Source organism: Polypterus senegalus, chromosome 11 (assembly GCF_016835505.1).
Source record: "Polypterus senegalus isolate Bchr_013 chromosome 11, ASM1683550v1, whole genome shotgun sequence".
Taxonomy (NCBI): Eukaryota; Metazoa; Chordata; class Cladistia; order Polypteriformes; family Polypteridae; genus Polypterus; species Polypterus senegalus.
In genome coordinates, this window is record NC_053164.1 from 116,452,578 (window position 1) to 116,471,264 (window position 18,687).

Sequence of the window (18,687 nt, forward strand, 5' to 3'; positions counted from 1 at the left end):
TTAATTTAAAGTGTAGGTTTACATCGTGCTTTGTTTCCGAAGTAGAAGAACTCATAAATATGGTTGTATATGTCACTCGCTCGCTTCTTATTGTTTCGCTGCCTTCTCAATTATATAATGCATGTTTTCTTCAGTGCTTTTTTGAGGTCTTCCTGGTTTTCTATGTACTGCATGATTACGTGGAAGGCGTGATGATGTCACACGAAACTCCGCCCCCACGGCGTTGAAGCTCATCTCCATTACAGTAAATGGAGAAAAACAGCTTCCAGTTATGACCATTACGCGAAGAATTTCGATATAAAACCTGCCCAACTTTTGTAAGGAAGCTGTAAGGAATGAACCTGCCAAATTTCAGCCTTCCACCCACACGGGAAGTTGGAGAATTAGTGATGAGTCAGTGAGTGAGTGAGTGAGTGAGGGCTTTGCCTTTTATTAGTATAGATGAAACAAACTAATTTTTAAAATTTAAAATCCTTCATCACAGATAAGTAATTGTTTAAAAAGAACAAGATGGCATATTAGGTTGTGTCAGTTTGGTGAAATACAGTTTCAAACTTAGCAGGAAATAACAAATTGACCAGTTTAAACAAACCAGTGGAGTGAAATTAGAAATCCAGTAAATAAGATACAGTTTACAGAACTCTTTAAATGATATAGAATTTGATTGATTTTGAAAGGACATTTGGAATAAAGCTCAAATACTTATGCTCGTTAGTAGCTTTATAGATCTATGAATAATGAAGTGTCCATCTGCTAAGAATGTAACTAAAATATTCTGTTTGTTTAGATTTTTTTGTGAAAAGTTTAAAAGTGACACTTTTTTAAATGTATGATACAGTAGACTTAACGGAGAAAATAATTTGCAAACCCATCAATAGAATACAAATAAAATGTCACTGAAAGTGAAAGCAATATGGCAGTATTGGAAGATAACAAAAGTCTTGGTAAATAAAATTTATAAAGATATAGTGCAATGCACTTTGGAAACAGAGAAAGCAAATAAAAGCAATACTTTGTGAGCAGCTTTGTGTGTGATCTGTGCAGCTTAAAAATAAAAGAAATATTGCTGACCAGTTCACAAGACTACAAGATGCACAGTTGAAAAGAATCAACAGCAGCATCTCAATATGCATTTTACAATTTATCCTGCACATAACAGTTTTTTTTTTATGTGGGCTGATTCTAAATCTTACTAGAGCCATTAATGATACCGTATATTGTTTTTTGGTTTTTTTTCTTCTGTTAATCTGGTACTCATACAAAACAATATATGTTGATTATCTTAAGTTGTCCTTTAACAATGCTTGTCCCATAGTGTATATATATAAAGTATCTATCTATCTATCTATCTATCTATCTATCTATCTATCTATCTATCTATCTATCTATCTATCTATCTATCTATCTATCTATCTATCTATCTGTGTGTCTGTCTGTCTGTCTGTCTATCTATCTTACAAAACACTCCTTGTTACTTTTCATGACTGTTGTTGTCCTTGTAAATTGTATTTTTTATATCTTAGAGCAGTAATTAAAAATAAAGCCACATTTGTTTTGTCTATATTTTAAAATATAGGAAATAATCAAATATCAATGTGCAAGTTTAAATTGAGGTAGATTATCTTGAAATGGCAAAAATCAGGTTACAGAAAAGAGGAAAAAGTGCCACAAGAATGAGAAGATGAGAAAAAAAATCATAGTCAAAAAAGGGCAAAGGTAAAAACCAAAAAGATCAACTAAAGTTCAAAATACACAACAATAACCAAATCAAAAAATCCTGATTTCCAGAATATTTTGAACACTAGCTACCACACAAAAGATATGTTTTTACTATTCAGAAACTTGTGATGTGAAAAAAAGAATCTTAAATAGAGATGGCCCAATGGCATCAAGCATCTGAATATCTGGCCACCATGTGGTAGAAGTGGAGCATTGTTTTCAGCAACAGATAATCCAAAGTAGCAACGCTCTTAAATAAAGAAAATGGTGGTGCTCAAAATAAAAGCAATAGAAATTAATAACTAACTCAGAAATATCAGGGACACATAAAATAATAACAGGGTACAATTTTGCCCATATCAAAACCATAAAAATAATCACAATATAATAAAGGAAGAACACAGGCATGCAGGTTCTAAAAAAGAAAGAAAAGGGTTGACTCGGGTGATGCTTAACTGGTGGTAGAGTTAAGGTTTTTGCTGTTGGTCAATGCGTAAACTTTCACAGTGTTATGGCTTGGAGTCCCAAACCACCAATTCCCAAAAAGCAGTTCCAAAACTTCCCACTACACAAATAGACAAACACAGAAACTGTAAAAAAAATTAAAAGGTTTTCTTTCCACAAAAGATGCTGTCTGATACTGTGAAGTTCTGAAGTGTACAATTGCAAAATGAAGATGCCTAACACATAAGGAAATCTTATCAAATAAAGTCCCAAATCACAAATCCAAAGAATGGTAAAAAAAAAAAACCAGAACAAAACAGGGTCAAAAATCCAGAAATTCATAAAAGCAAAGCAAAAAACAAGAATTCACCAAAACTCCTGAGCACATTGAAAATGAACCTCCAGAACTATGGGAGACCCTCTAAAATTACAGAATGGAGGGGCAGTTCCTGGAATTGAAATCACCAACAAAAAACATGGAACATAGGCAAGGCATAGTACACATAGGGTGATTTGACAGGAATAAAATCTGCAATGCAGCGTTTCTCAACCTTTAAATATTTGCGACCCGAGTTTTCATAACAGTTTTAATCGCGCCCCTCTAACATTTTTTTGAAATGTAGATGCATATTTTATTATACCTAATTAACTTTTATCAACATTTATCTAACTCTATATTTATTGTTCTAGTATCAGAATGTAGTTTAAGTTAATTTGTTTTGGTTTCAACAGATGTTTGTTTTCATATTTTTGATTCTTGTTTTCTTTTTTTTCACATCTTTGCGCCCCTGTTTTTTTTACTTCACGCCCGCCCCACAGGTTGAGAACCACTGCTGCAATATATTTAGGTTACCTGATACTTCTACATTGTCCTGAATGAGTAAGTGCAATTGTGTGTTCAGGAGTGTTGCCTGTTTTGGACTGGCACCATTTTCTGGGACAGATCCTGATTTGCACCCACTTATGACCCAGAGAACTGAACTTGATTAAGCAGATTCACAAGCAGACAAATGAATAAACAAGTTAGAAATTAGAAAATAATGTGAATCATGGTACTTTGCAGTGCTGCCACACCATTACCCTACATTTTCCATTTGAATACTGAGAAAATACAATTTTAAAAGAAAAACATGGTATTTGTATCAGTTGTATCAGTTCATTATTTTTACTGATTTGAAGTATAACAAAGTATGGATGATTACAATTTTATGTTTCAAGAATATTTCTAGTGAATATACCCTTAAGTCTTTCCAATTTTGGCACAGCTAAGGCAAAGTTATTGTTTTGACTCGCTTGTTCAAGATAAATGTTTCATTTGTGGTGTGAAGGCTGGCCCGGACACAGACAGGCAGACACGTTCATGTCACCCACAAACACATTTATTTTACAAGTCCCAACTATTTACAAGTGCCACACAAATCCCCCACAAGTCCCCAAAGTCCTGGCCACACAATGCCTTACTTTCTTCAGGCCGCCTCCTTGCCTCCTCCAGCAAGCTCAGTCCACTCCAGTCCAGATTCTTGCCTCGAATGAAGGGAGGCAGCCCCTTTTATTCACACCCGGATGTGTTCCAGGTGCTTCCCCGCAATCTCCCACCGACATGCCCCCATGTGGCGGAAGTGCCGGCTGTATCCCCAGAACAACTCCGGGTGTCCCTGCTCCTCTTCCACCTAGCACTTCCTGGTGTGGCGGAAGTGCTGAGGTCCAAAGGCATGGGGGCAACCCCTGGCGGTGACCACTGGCCCCTACAGGGTGGAGCTTAAAAGCTCTGTCTCTCCGGCCCCCAAAGGAACCAGGGCAGTCGCCCCCAGATGGTCTGGGGAAGGCGCAAGCCCTCCTCCAGTCCTCCTGGGCATCCCGGTCAGAATCGCCACCCCAGCCACCTCTGACAGTGGAAATCATGTTACTTAATCTGTCCATTGCCTCTAACAGCTTTAGTAAAAATAAAAATTGGGAAAAGGACCAACACAAGAAATAAGTCGATGATTTGTATTTAATACTTAGTAGTGACAATCTGCAGATCATAAAGTAGAATCTTCCTATATGTAAATGTCTCTCAGATGTTTTTCAGTTTTCAGATGTTATGATAGTAGAATGTTTCCTTAATTCTTACCATCAAGACAATTTTCAGTTTGTTTCATGACTACAATGTGAACATTACAAGTTGAATGTTCTAAGTGTGGGGTGTCTTGGTGGCACAGTAGGTAGCGCTTCTGCCTCGCAGTTAGGAGACCCAGTTTTGCTTCCAGGGAGTTTGCATGTTCTCCCCATAGGTTTCCTCCAGGTACTCCGGTTTCCTCCCACAGTCCAAAGACATGCAGGTTAGGTGCATTGGCGATTCTAAATTGTGCCTAGTGTGTGCTTGGTGTTTGGGTGTGTGTGTGCATGCCCTGCGGTGGGCTGGCACCCTGCCCGGGGTTTGTTTCCTGCCTTGTGCCCTGTGTTGGCTGGGATTGGCTCCAGCAGACCCCCATGGTCCTGTAGTTAGGATATAGCGGGTTGAATAATGGATGGATGGATGTTCTAAGTGTAAAAACCCTTATAATGGCTTTATATGTTGAAGTAAGAAAGGATTTGTAAATTAATTTGCAATGCTCAACGAGTATGTATATAAAATTATTAAAATCAAAATGATAGTATTTCACAGTTCTCTTCTAGAGGTGCATAGCATTTATTACAATGTCTCTTAAAGTGTGTGCAATTGGTTGTATTTTAAATTAATAAATTAAATAAGTAGGTTATCTTTGTTATGATGGTATAGGGGTAATGTTGCCTAGAGACTGGTCCGGTCACATTTCAGTTTTTCTCTAGGTACTCTGGTTATCTTCACACATTCATCCTACTTTAGGTTGGTTGGCAGTTCTGAACTTGATAGAGTGACCCCCCTCCAAACCCCTCCTCCCCGTCTAGAGCTGGTTTCTGGCTTGTGCTTAACACTGCAGGATAGGCACCCCACATGCCTGAGCTGGATGAAACCAGTTAGAAGGTCTGTGGTTAAGCAACTGTTTTGTAAGTGGTTGCAATTTGTTTCAGGATTTAGATCAGTAAAATAAATCAGAATTTCAATGTCTGTTGCCTTTTCCGTTCTTTTAAATTGTGACTGAACAGCACGATTAGTCATGCTTCTCTTCCTCGTGTCATGTAATTATTGACCATGTTGTGGAAACAAGTTCATCTTGAGCAAAATCGTATGAAGGCACCTTGACAACCTGCTGATCAAAGAGGCCAGAAAAAAAATCAGAGCTGTAACTATAGGCAAATCAATCATAATTTTAAATTTAGGGAACAGCTGTTATTACAGTGGTGACCTGTCAACATCAAAGTTATCTTCAATACTTGGAATAAATTCTACATTTGTGGGTATGTGCATTTTCACAGTATTGGTGTTATTGTTTTATTTTTTTATTTTTTTATGGAACTAGAGTTTCCTCTCACATGTGTTAGGTAAACTGGAGATCAGTATGGTCTCAGTGTGTGCAGTTGGTACTGTTATCACATTCAGGGATGTCTGTCCCTTGATGCTGCCACTGCAGCTCTCCATGAATAGTGCTTTTTTTAAATATGTTTCCAAGCACTTGTAAGTATTTTACTGTTTTCCATTGATTTGTCCTCTGAATGTATTTTTATTTATGCAGTAAACCACCTTGTGACAGTGCTCTTTTAAGTACTGTGTAAAATAAAGATTAATTGATTGACTGATAATCTATTGTGAAGGCTAGAGATTTGCAGAGAGCCCCAAACCCCAAAAACAAACCCACAAGACCATCCCATGTTCAAAATAAAGTTGTGTTTATTACACAATTCTTCCAAATTAAGCACAAAACAGTTATCCCTCCTTCAATTCACCTCTCCTCTCCTCTCTCCACCACACTGCGCTCCTGCAGTTGAGTGTTGCCTTCCTTTCTCCCAACTCTGACTCACCTGCACAAGGAAGTGTGGTCCCTTTTATTGGGGACCTAGGAGTACCTTCGGTGCCAGGGCTGTGTCCAGTTGGAAGCACTTCCGGTTCACACAGACATCCCACATAACAGGGTGTACATCTCCCTGCAGCGCCCTCTTGCAGCACCCATGGACCCCAGCAGGACTGTGCTGCTGAACTATAATTCCCGGCATTCCATGCTGGTTCCCGAATGGGCACCGATATTCAGGGCTGCTGCCATCTCGCAATTGGGAGGGATAAACATCCCCCAGAGACATTTCTTCCCTGTCATTCCTTTACTCCCTAGCCAAGGAAGGTCTTAGAAATAAATCCGGTCAGGATGGCTGTCCATTTGCCTGGGGCTTCCCGCCTGGGTAAGGAATCATTTTTCTTGGTCGGGATGTCTGTCCATCTTCCTGAGAAGTCCTTTTTGGGTCTGGCACCTTTCTCTCCCTTAGCAGGAATGTCTGTTTGTCGTCTAGGAGCCTCGTGGCTTTCACACTTTTAATGATCTGAAAAGCATGACTACTAGTATACTCAGGCTTGAAGAAGGTGCCTGAGTTGCCTCGAAAGCTTGCATATTGTAATCTTTTTAGTTAGCCAATAAAAGGTGTCATTTTGCTTGACTTCTTATTATTTCCCTCTATGTGAAACTTAAACCCAGGGTGCCAGACCAGTGAGACAGCAGCTCTATCCACTGTGCCACCATGCTCTCTAATAAAAGATTAGATATTTAAAACAAAATTTACACAGTTACAGTCAAAAATGCATTAGAGGAAAAGTGGATTTTAGGCAAGATCTGAACTTTTCATAACAATACATGGAAATTTGGAGACTATATATTACATGCCCAAGGGTCTTAAGTCGTCTGATAAATTTACAGGTTTGTAAGTTAGTAGCTAATTTGCTCCAGGTCTCCTATCCCATTTACTGTAAATAGGAGATTATCTTGGGAAATGTTGAGAAAAGCCAAGCAAAATGACACCTTTTATTGGCTAACTAAAAAGATTACAATATGCAAGCTTTTGAGGCAACTCAGGCCCCTTCTTCAGGCAAGATGTAATACAGAAACTGAAGTTTCCTGTGTTTATATCCACACACTAGGACAATGTTGAAATAGTTTAATATCTCACCATGAAGCCCATTGCAGAGTACACATTGGGCCCATATACTGAACTGTGAGAGGAAGCAAAGTCTCCAGAGAAAAGTGTGCCAATGACACACAGGAAAACTCCCACCTGGATTTGACCTTGATAACCAAATACTACAGCACAGATAACCTATCACACTATAATGGGCATAAAAAGAGATTGTTCTGAAAAACAAGAGGATTTGTGCTGTTACCCACAGAAGTGTGCCTTTGGAAATGAATGAAAGAAAAAAAGAAAAAACATTAAGAAGGTGGCATAGGCCTTAGATCAGTGTTGCATGCTTATTTCCAATCTGCAAACAACTTTTGAAAAGCATGAGGATGTCTTAGAAAAGCAAATTCGCCAATGCCATGAGAAAAACTGCAAAAACCTGGAGAATACAAAAACCTGTAAGTATTATATAGTATATTCACACATTCATACCACATATGAGTATCCACAGTTTGTTTAAACATTATCATTACATGACATATTATATTCCACAATTCTTTTCTTGTGGTCAATCAGGACAAAGTGAGTACCAGCTGATTGATACACAGTGTTGTTGAGTCTGAGTGTGTGCATCAATGTGAACTTTGCAGTGAATTAGCACACAATCCAAGGTCAGTTACTGCCTTGTCTCCAGTGCTACCAGGATAAGCTGCAGCCTCTGTGACCCTGAACCAGATTTAGCCATTTAAATAATTTACATATGACCGACTTGTTTGACATGTGCTGCAAAAATACTGGAGTCGTATGTATCCGAACAATGTGTGACTTTCTTTGTTATTCTATTGTTCTACTGTAGTTTACCCCTAAACTGACCAGAATAAAAACAAGATTATTCAACTTTTTTCAATAGTTTTGATGAGGGTTAATGCATGTGTTTTTATAATAAAGTTAGATGTCAATGAAGCATTTATTTAATTAGATATTATATGAATTGGTTTCCATGGTTTAAGTGTAATGTAAACTTTCAGAGTATATTTCATAGTCGATTCCTGGTGCTATTAACATGAAGATGGCCAAACTGTAGTTTGTAACAATATACAGTATATATTAATAGATTTTCTCTTACAAATGTTTGTCCTTTCTTTTTCATGTCTACTTTAGTCAAGTATTTCTTAACTACTCAATCTTGGCTTCTTGGTTTGACTTTTAATCTAATTTTTTCACATTCATTTTGCCCTGTTCCAGGTTAGAATTGTACAAGAAGGTGCCAAACTTACGGATTCTTGCTTGTGGAGGTGATGGAACGGTAATACTTATTTAATGGTTCACTTCAGCAATAAAATTCATTCAATGTTCAATGTTCTGCTATAAAATGTGCCATGTTAATTTGTCATGCTGATTTGTAAAAAAATAGATACCCAACCACTGAAAAATAAAGTGCATTAAAGATCCCTTCAGATATACAGTAAAGTATAGTTCTTCAGTGCAAAATTCAGCTTTGGCCATCTTTTAAGGGAACTAGGATAGATTCTACACATCTTATTCATCACTTTTGAGGTTTACCGTATTATTTTTGTCACAATAATACACATTCTAAAAACAGCTCAGTATTACAGTATGAATTATTATACGTGTAAGTCATCATTTAGCTGGTCTGGCTATATTTGCCTGCTTGATCAAGAGTGTCCCAAAACATATCTCTTTATGTATATGTAAATATTCCCAACTCTGAAATCTGAAATACTTTTAGTCCCAGGCATTTTGGATTAGTGATATTCAAACTGTATAAGAAAACAGTTGTGTTGTAATAGCTATTCCATTATGTACCTATTATTGGTCACATTTTAATTGCTTATCTAAATAAAATGCATTGTGAATAAAGACAACCAGCAATAGATTCATTAAAAAAGCCACTCTTGATACTAAGATGTCAGTGCCACAGAATTTATTGTGGTTTATTTGTTTTCATCTAGGAAATGTCTTGAGAAGGATGGATTTTTGATAATTGTTTTCTATTTTCTCATACCTCTTGATCATAAGAGGTCAGATTGCTCTGCCTCATACATGAGTCATATAACATATAGATGTTATACAAATCAGAGTTATGCACCCTTTAATCTTAGCAATGAAGTGAAGAAGGTGCAACTAGAATTTTTTAGAATAAAATTAATGTTAGTTTTAGTCTTATTTGAGTGCCATCCAGGAGTAAAAAATAAGAATGTAATAAATTGATTCAAAATGGAATGTTTGTAATTGTGAGAGGAATTTGATAGAAGGCAGAAGTGATGTACATACATTGTTTAATTAGGCTGGCATCATATAAAACTAAAATGTTAAAATTATGAAGCAAAGGAATTGTGAATGGCTTGTATTTGCTACTTGGTTTGGATGGACCAAGTAGTAAAACCAATTCATGGCAGCAGACTGAGGAAGAGCTGTTTTTAGTAAGTCATTATCATATAATATTGTCACATTACATTAGACCCTGTGTAAGTATGAATGTGGATGTGTGCATGAGTGATCCTATGATGGGCAGAATCCTCTTCAATGTTGGCTCCAATCTTGTGTATGAACTGCTGGAATTGGGTCCTGCCCCCTAACACTTAGACTTTGAGGAAGTGATATTGAGAAAGTTAGGTTATCTCCAAAATTAGCGTTTCACACAGGGACACTTTCACAAAAAAGTGAGGTGAAGACTTTGGAATGCATCGTCTCACTTCCACTGAGAGTTAAGAGGAGCACCTCACCGTGTCCATCCCTCTAACGCTAACTCATCGAAGCTTGACCAGAACTGACCCCAGTGGCATTGGGCACAGTGCAAGTGGCCACTAGACCACCACCAGGTGCAGCCATTCTCACTCCCGGATTGGCATTCAGCTGACGGCTCCTTGTTTGCCTAACACACGCGTCACCTTGAAAAAGCCTTCAGCCCCCTAATTCTTTACTCACATATTCAGTATGGCTGTCACAACCTGGAATTTCAATCAATCTGACTTGGAATTTGTAAATCAAACGCTCTACTTTTCATAAAGAAAAATAGGAAATTAATAAATGGCCACAAATTAAATTGCAGAAGACACTTTGCAAGCCTTTATCCCCCTGGTCAGCACTTGGTCAACCCGCCTCTCTCAGCTGAGACTGCCAGTCGAGGCCTCGTTTGCCCCATCCTCCTGGCTGGCTAGCGGGTGAGCACAAGTGGGCAGCAATCTTGGGGGCTCGTCACGGATGTCCATTGGGGTGACGGTCAGGAGTCTGCCTTGGTCACTCAAGGACATCGAGTGTCTTCATATGAAGCCACTCCGTTGCCGATTGCCCTGTGCGCAGACAAACTTCCTCCCCTAGCTGATGCTTGTGGCCGATGGCAGCAGTTGTTATACATATGTATAGTTTTTATAGCACTTTTCTACTATATATGTCAGTTTTATTTGTATACCATGCAGGCAGTGTTGTCTGTCCACACCAGGAAATCATAGAAGGTCACTAAGGCTACCAGTGCTTCCGTTTAAGAAACATTTATAAGCGAATGTATAATAACGCTAAGCTTTTCGTATGATTTTGAAAGGTGTTTTTACTCTGCAAAGTGACTATACAGAAGTGTTTGTTATGCTATCTCAGATCAAGAATTATGGGGAGCAGGTTCTAAATTTCCCATGATATATTGAGGTATTTTTAAAGTACAGCAGATATAATGTTTTTAAGTACTAGCCTATATCTGTCTTATGACCTTGGTCAGGGTGTGAACATGGGATTCTGGGAATTGTGCCCATTACTTAGAAATCCCTTAACTTAACAAAGTGAACAAATGCCACTATTCTTTTGAGGCAAACACATCTTATTGTTATTGTCACTTTTAACCAATTATGGAATTAGTGGAGAAATACAAATACATGAATCTTGCATGCTTTGACAGGGCAATAATGTTATCAATAAGCTGTGAGTTGTAATCATTTTAACTTGCACATTTGAGTGAGGGAGTTTAAATGGTGCTGAAATTAATAACTTTTTAATGGAGAACCATACATAGCATCAAGAAAGGAATGGTGGCTTTTTTATTCATCCTCTAAATTTAATGAATATGGCTATTATTGTCTATCCAGCCATCCATCTGTTTTCTAACTGGTTCAGATCCAGTTGAGGGTTGCAGTGGGCAGGTGTCAGCTCTAGCTGGACTGTGTGAGAGGCAGGAACCAACCATAGACTGGTTGCCTTGTAATACACATCCACACTTACACATAGAGGGGCAGTTTTGAGTTATATAACTAATATTACCATCATGTCTTTATGATGTGAGAGAAAACCAGAATATCTGGATTAAACTCCAGTCAGCCAGTGCCAACTCCGCACCTTCAAAAGTTGCAAAATTAGTTCAATCCAAAAATAAATTTTATTTTCTGTTTCAAACTTTCCATAGACATTTGTGTAGCTCAGCAAGGAATGCTTTGAAAAATGAGGCAAATCTCTTTAATGAGGCAACATGTAATGTGTTTACAGCGCATATAGTCACAGTGAAGTGCAGATTCTGTAGCAAGGAAGTTAACACTCAATAATTAATCAGCAAATGGGTGGCACAGTGGTAGCACTGCTGCCTTGCAGTAAGGAGACCCGGGTTCACTTCCTGGGTCCTCCCTGTGTGGAGTTTGCATGTTCTCCTCATGTCTGTGTGGATTTCCTCTAGATGCTCCAGTTTCCTCCCACAGTCCAAAGACATGCAGGTTAGGTGCACTGGCGAACCTAAATTATACTCGGTTTGTGTGTCCTGCGGTTGGCTGGCACCCTGCCTGGGGTTTGTTCCTGCCTTGTGCCCTGTGCTGGCTGGGATTGGCTCCAGCAGACCCCCGTGACCCTGTGTTAGGATATAGCGGGTTGGAGAATGACTGACTGACTAATCAGCAAACACTAAATTTGTTCAATTCATTGGATTTTGGAACTAAGGTAATATTGGTTGATATAACATTAGCTAAAATATGAAATCACATACAGTTCAACGCATATTTGAATAGCACAGAAGCAAAGGAAATGCAGTCTCCAGTCATGAATAATTACTGTAGCTAAGGTCAGTCTAGCTCAATGTACACAGACGTAAGCAACAACATATCACTTATATAAGGTACCTTGAAAATAACAGAACAAAGGCTGAAATACCAGGTTAATATTTAGTTGACAAGTTTGATTTCACAATGGTGAGTTTGTGACATTTGAAATCTGAATTAATTTGATTTAAATTAAATAATTAAATAGTACCTTTTCAGTAAGGCTGTTAACCAGCTACTGCCTCCTCCACATTCTGATGCAAACATAAATCTCACAGTAAGTAAAAAGCCTGTCAAACAGTCTTGATGATATGCTTAATTTTAAAAGTGCATTTTTACAAAAGCAAGTTTAAAGAGTTTCTGTAAATGAAAATATTCAGAATAACCTACGTAGTCACTAATTTATGGAGGAAAATTTAATAATAATGTGTTAACTTTTCTTTTTTAAGTTTTCATTTTAAGCAGTGTTTATTTTGCAATTACTAAACAGAAATGTCAGCGAATACATTTATTATGTCTACATTGTCAGATAATGTAAATCAGTAACTCCAAGGTGATCATTTAATTCATTATACACACTATGCAAGAATACCCAAAGGCAATTAAATTTCCCCCATTTGTTGCGGCACTTGTAACTCACTTATAACTAATTAAACAATTTTTTGTGACAGATGCATTGCTTTTCTCAAACGTTATTATGGATGTTGCAAATAAGAGCATACAATGTCACAGAAAATTCAAGGAAGTTACTACAAAGTTGAATCTGACAATGCATTAAATGTCCATAATAGTATATGTAGTGTGCTGTTGAAATTAAACCGAATGAAAGTGTGCAGTGCATCAAAGAGAGAAAAGATAAAGAAGTAAAACCCCCTCAGTGCTTATTTTAAAGAGTGGATCTACAACCTGCACTTCAATTTGCAAGCCAAATACAGTACTGTTATAATACATGTAGCCTGCCAGTGAAACTTGGCAGAAAGTATTTTGCATTCTTAACAAAATACCATTGGAATACTATATTAATTTTTTTTATTCCTTTTTAACTAGCAGAGCTATTCACAATATGAATCATTGTTAGTTAAAAAAAATAAAGAATAAATTAATGCAATGGTATTTTGTTGAGAAAAATGTGAAATGTCCCAAGCCAGATAAATAGAGTGGGTTAGTATCAGGAAGGGCAAAAAACTTTAATAATAGAATCAAAGGAGGTGTAGAACTGAGCTATATGGAAAAGGTTAATAAAACTCATCAACCCTACATACTGTAAAAGTGGGAAAAAATGAAAAGAAGAAGAAGAAGAGCTAGTGACAATATGATGTGTCTTTAGTACCTGATACTAAAAATGAGAAGAGCAGGGCAAAAACTGTCACTTACATTGGACTGTTTTCTTCTGGTCTTAATAATAATAATAAAGAATGTAAACCTTTCTTGAATTTGATTTAATCCTCTTTAATACCTTGTGCACTGCTGCTCCAAAGTGCTCTGGTCCAACATGGCATTGCTAATTGTACTAACATTCCAACTGTAATAACATTTTGCTTGATTTATTTGATTCTAAATTGTTTTCTGATTTATTTTCTGCAGGTTGGATGGATACTCTCTGCCTTGGACGAACTTAAGATGAGTCCACAGCCACCTGTTGCTGTGTTGCCTCTGGGAACAGGGAATGACTTAGCACGTACTCTGAACTGGGGAGGGGTGAGACAGAATTTTATCTGCCCAATTTTTATTTTAAAATTGCATAATTTCTTCCCATGTCTGCATTAGTTCTTCTACAGACACTTTGGTTTCCCTGCCACATCCCAAAGTATGTGCTGAATGGGAAAGATTTCAAACAAAAAACAGGGGAGTGATGACAAATTTATGAAATCATGAAAAAACAATATAACATAACATAACATTGCTAAGCTTGTGTAATTCAGTTTAGTATTGTGGGGGGTGCTGTGTGCCAAAACCTGCTGCGGCATTCTATTATTTAAGCAAAATTAATTAAAATATGCAATTGTCGGAATATTTTATGTTTTATTTTACTGTTTCTTTCTGCTCTTTGAATTTGGAATGTAAAAAATATATATTTTGGTGACATGATGAAAACCTGAACAGGTTGATGTTCAAGACAGGAACCCATCCTAACTGGGAAGTCATTCCATTGCAGAGCTCATGATGCACACACTCATGCTGGACTATTTTAGAACAGCTGGTTAACTGAACTTGTGCATGTCTTAGGGATGGAGGAGTAACAAGCAATATACTGTAGATATTTAATTGTACTTCAGTGTTATTTATTGGTAAAGACTAATGTTTACATTAGTAACAGTTGCTGAAACATAAAGTTAAAAAAACTGAGGTGAATCATGATATATTGGGTACATAAATAGAAGAAAATATTAAAGGTTACATACTTAAAAAGAAGCTCTCACTTTATTATTATGTATTATATGATTATAGCTTGTGTTAGTGATTAGTGCTGACACCTCTGGTATATAATAACAACAATAGCAAAAATAATAATAATAATAATAATAATAATAATAATAATAATAATAATAATAATAATAATAAGAGATTTTACATATACAGCTTCTTGGGTTCAAATCCTTTGTCTGGTCATTACACATTCTAGATATATAGATAGATAGATAAATAATTTATTAATCCCAAGGGGAAATTCACATGCTCCACCAACAGCATACATAAAGAACAATATTAAATTAAAGAGTGATAAAAATGAAGGTATAACAGACAATAACTTGGTATAATGTTAACGTTTACTCCTCCGGGTGGAATTGAAGAGTTGCATAGTGTGGGGGAGGAACAATCTCCTCAGTCTGTCAGTGGGAGCAGGACTGTGGCAGCAGTCTGTCGCTGAAGATGCTCCTCTGTCTGGAGATGATACTGTTTAGTGGATGCAGTGGATTCTCCATGATTGACAGGAGCCTGCTCAGCGCCAAACGCTCTGCCACGGATTTAAAACTGTCCGGCTCCATGCCTACAATAGAGACTGCCTTCCTCACCAGTTTGTCCAGGTGTGAGGCATCCCTCTTCTTTATGCTGCCTCCCCAGCACACCACTGCATAGAAGAGGGCGCTTGCCACAACCATCTTATAGAACATCTGCAGCATCTTATTGCAGATGTTGAAAGACGCCAGCCTTCTAAGGAAGTATAGTTGGCTCTGTCCTTTCTTACACAGAGCATCAGTATTGGCAGTCCAGTCCAATTTATTATCCAGCTGCACTCCCAGGTATTTATAGGTCTGTACCCTCTGAAAATCACGGGGTCTATGAGGGGCCTGGTCCCCCTAAAATCCACCACCAGATCCTTGGTTTTGCTGGAGTTCAGTTGTAGGTGGTTTGAGTCGCACCATTTAACAAAATCCTTGATTAGGTTCCTATACTCCTCCTCCTGCCTACTCCTGATGCAACCCACGATAACAGTGTCATCGGCAAACTTTTGAACGTGGCAAGACTCCGAGTTGTATTGGAAGTCTGATGTATATAGGCTGAACAGGACCAGAGAAAGCACAGTCCCCTGAAGCACTCCTGTTCTGCTGACCACAATGTCAGACCTGCAGTTTCCGAGACGCACATACTGAGGTCTGTCTGTAAGATAGTTCACGATCCATGCCACCAGGTATGAATCTACTCCCACCTCTGTCAGCTTGTCTCTAAGGAGCAGAGGTTGGATGGTGTTGAAGGTGCTAGAAAAGTCCAGAAACATAATTCTTACAGCACCACTGCCTCTGTCCAAGTGGGAGAGGGATCGGTGTAGCATATAGATGATGGCATCCTCCGCTCCCACCTTCTCCTGGTATGCAAACTACAGAGGGTCAAGGGTGTGATGGACCTGTGGCCTCAGGTGGTGAAGCAGCAGCCGCTCCATGGTCTTTATCACATGTAATGTCATGTCTGTGTAGGTTTCCCCCACAAACCCCCAATCAACTGGCAATCTGAAGTTGGCCCCATGTGAGCTTGAGTATGCGTGTGTATGTGAGTGAACTTGGGATGGATTAACACCCATTCAGGGCTGATTACTGCCTTAAGCAGGCTTGGGAATGCTATGCTATATGGATGTCTGCATTTCCAATGATTTCTGATTAGGTGAATCTGCTTAATTCTTTTTGTTCATGGTTTTAAATTTGGGAATGTTCATGAGATTAAAAAGTAGTGAGTAATATAAGAACTGCAGCCTCAGCTTATCAGACTTACAGCTTGAACAGTTGAATTGGTGGGTTTCATTTTTAGCAGGATTTGCATTCTGAGTGGCTTTGAGTCTGCACTTGAAACAACGGATCCAAAAAATGAAGGGAATAACTGATAATGTAACCTTGTTATTAAAGCAAACTGCTAAAACTTTATGGAGAGTGTATAGCTAAAGCTATAATCAGTGTTTCTCAACATTTATGGCTTTGTGACCCAGAATTACCTCATAAACCCTTTTACGCAAATGAAGAGTGGCTAGGGGAAAGAATGTGGTCCCCCTTGATGAAATGAGTATGATTTGAAAAGTGGGTTGACCTTGTCAGAATTTGAACAGTGGGTGGATGTCTCCCCCATTGTGAAATGCGTGTGAGAGGGTTAGTGTGTTTAGAGATGGGGAAATAGATCTTGTGTTACTGTCAAGCACTTTGGTGGACCTGGGATATGGGGATGTGATAGGTTTTTTGTTTGCTTTATTGCATCTCAGTGGCTGAAACTGCATTTTTTTTTCCTTGTGGCTTGGGACCCTGCGCTGGTCACTTACAGCTCACTTTTGGGTTCATGAATCAGCATTCAATTGTAATTTAATTAAATACCAACAGGCATCTTGGAATAATAGTATTTTATGGGAAAAAACTGTATTTATATTTGCATGTTTATCTAAGCTATTATATATACAGGATGGTATGGATTCAGAGTGGTTAGGTATACCATTTCACAGTTCCTAGAGACTAGATTCAAATCCTGACTGCTCTCTGTCTGTGTAGAGTTAACATGTTCTCCCTGTGCCTCTGACTTTTTTTTCCCTACTCACATCCCTATGGCAAACTTGTTAGAATAACTGCCACCACATCAGTGAGTCTAGGTGTGTACGTGTGTTTGCCCTGATGCCCCACTCAGAGTTGGTTTTCTGGAGCAAATGATCAGTCCATCCATCAAAGCCCAGAACCTGCCAATTCCAAAAACAGGTTTAATGTGCAAAAATGGGAGCCAATCTGTATATGGTATAATGGTTCATGTTTTGTTGCATTTTACTGTATATGTTTTATAAATATTCTTAAATTTAATTTACCAGACAAAAATTGTAGGATGTAATAACTGTAAATGGGGGGATGGACTTTGTTTGTGATTCTGGCAGGTTCCCATTCTCTCAAATAGCACAAATTTAGAGTCACCAAGACATCTGGGGCCTCATGTATAACGCCGTTCGTAGAACTCGCACTATAACATGGCGTAAGCACAAAAGCCGAAATGTGCTTACGCACAGAAAAATCCAGATGCAGGAATCTGTGCGTACTCCAACTTCCTTCTTCCGTTACATAAATCCCGATCAGCGTGAAAACTAACGCTCGTGCACGCGCATTATGTAACGCCCCAAATCCTCCCAGAATTACGCCTATTTGAATAGGCAAATCAATATAAATCACCCTTAAGCGCAGCCTTCTATGAAAAGACAATGGGAAAAGCACGGGGAAAATATAAGAATTTCAGCGAATACCAAGTGGAGGCAAAGGAAAAACATACTATTTGTTCAAATAAACCGTGGTATAATCAACAAAAGGAAGTTGATCGAGTGACATAGCGTGTTGGAGAAACTTGAAAGCTCACATTCACAAAATCGCACAGTGCCGGAAATAAAAAGAAGTCACATATCAAAGTTGCCGTGAAAAGAAGAGTTGTAAGCCCACTGTCTGAGTGTCATATGAAAGATTATTAGGGTACAGAGAAAAAAGGCACACGGTGGGGGAAAAGCACGAAATGTCAACTTTAATCTCGAATTTTCCACTTTAATCACGTAGTTTATTTTGTCATTTAGTAGAACATTATAAACTTCATCTTAAAATCGTTTAATTAACCAGTTTCTCAAAATTACATCGTAATTAAAGTAGCACGTTAAATGCTTTGTTTTGTATTTGATCTTCTACTCGTATGTGATCTATGTGTGTGAATCACTACTTGCTTCTTAAACTGGCTCTCTTCCTCCAACTGGACACAGAGTCCATTACATTTGTCATATTACAGCTCTCTGAATAACTAAAATACTGAGATGTATACGTGATGTCATTTTCATGATGATAGGAGCTAAAGCACATTATTAAACATGTGTTTCATGAGCCTCGTGCTCATGACAAGCATTTATCTTTTGTCGAAATTTGTCGCTGCGTTTTTAGCTGTGTTGTTATTTTCTCTTTCTGTTTTATATTCAATATATATTGGCGTGGCCGCCCCAAGAGTCCTTGCTTTTCTTTCCCCAAGTAACCGATCGCCATACAATCAGCTCTGTAATAGGCGTTAA

General features: G+C 38.1%; 1 protein-coding gene across 10 annotated transcripts in view; it reads left to right on the plus strand.

The window, feature by feature from the left end:
• The window catches only part of dgki (diacylglycerol kinase, iota), a 288,696-nt gene that overhangs the window by 188,926 nt on the left and 81,083 nt on the right, over positions 1 to 18,687 (plus strand). For all 10 annotated transcript variants that reach the window (XM_039769554.1, XM_039769556.1, XM_039769555.1 and 7 more), the window contains 2 exons: positions 8,410 to 8,470; positions 13,779 to 13,892. In XM_039769554.1, the coding sequence (XP_039625488.1) occupies positions 8,410 to 8,470; positions 13,779 to 13,892 (175 nt within the window). The remainder of the gene's footprint in view (positions 1 to 8,409; positions 8,471 to 13,778; positions 13,893 to 18,687) is intronic.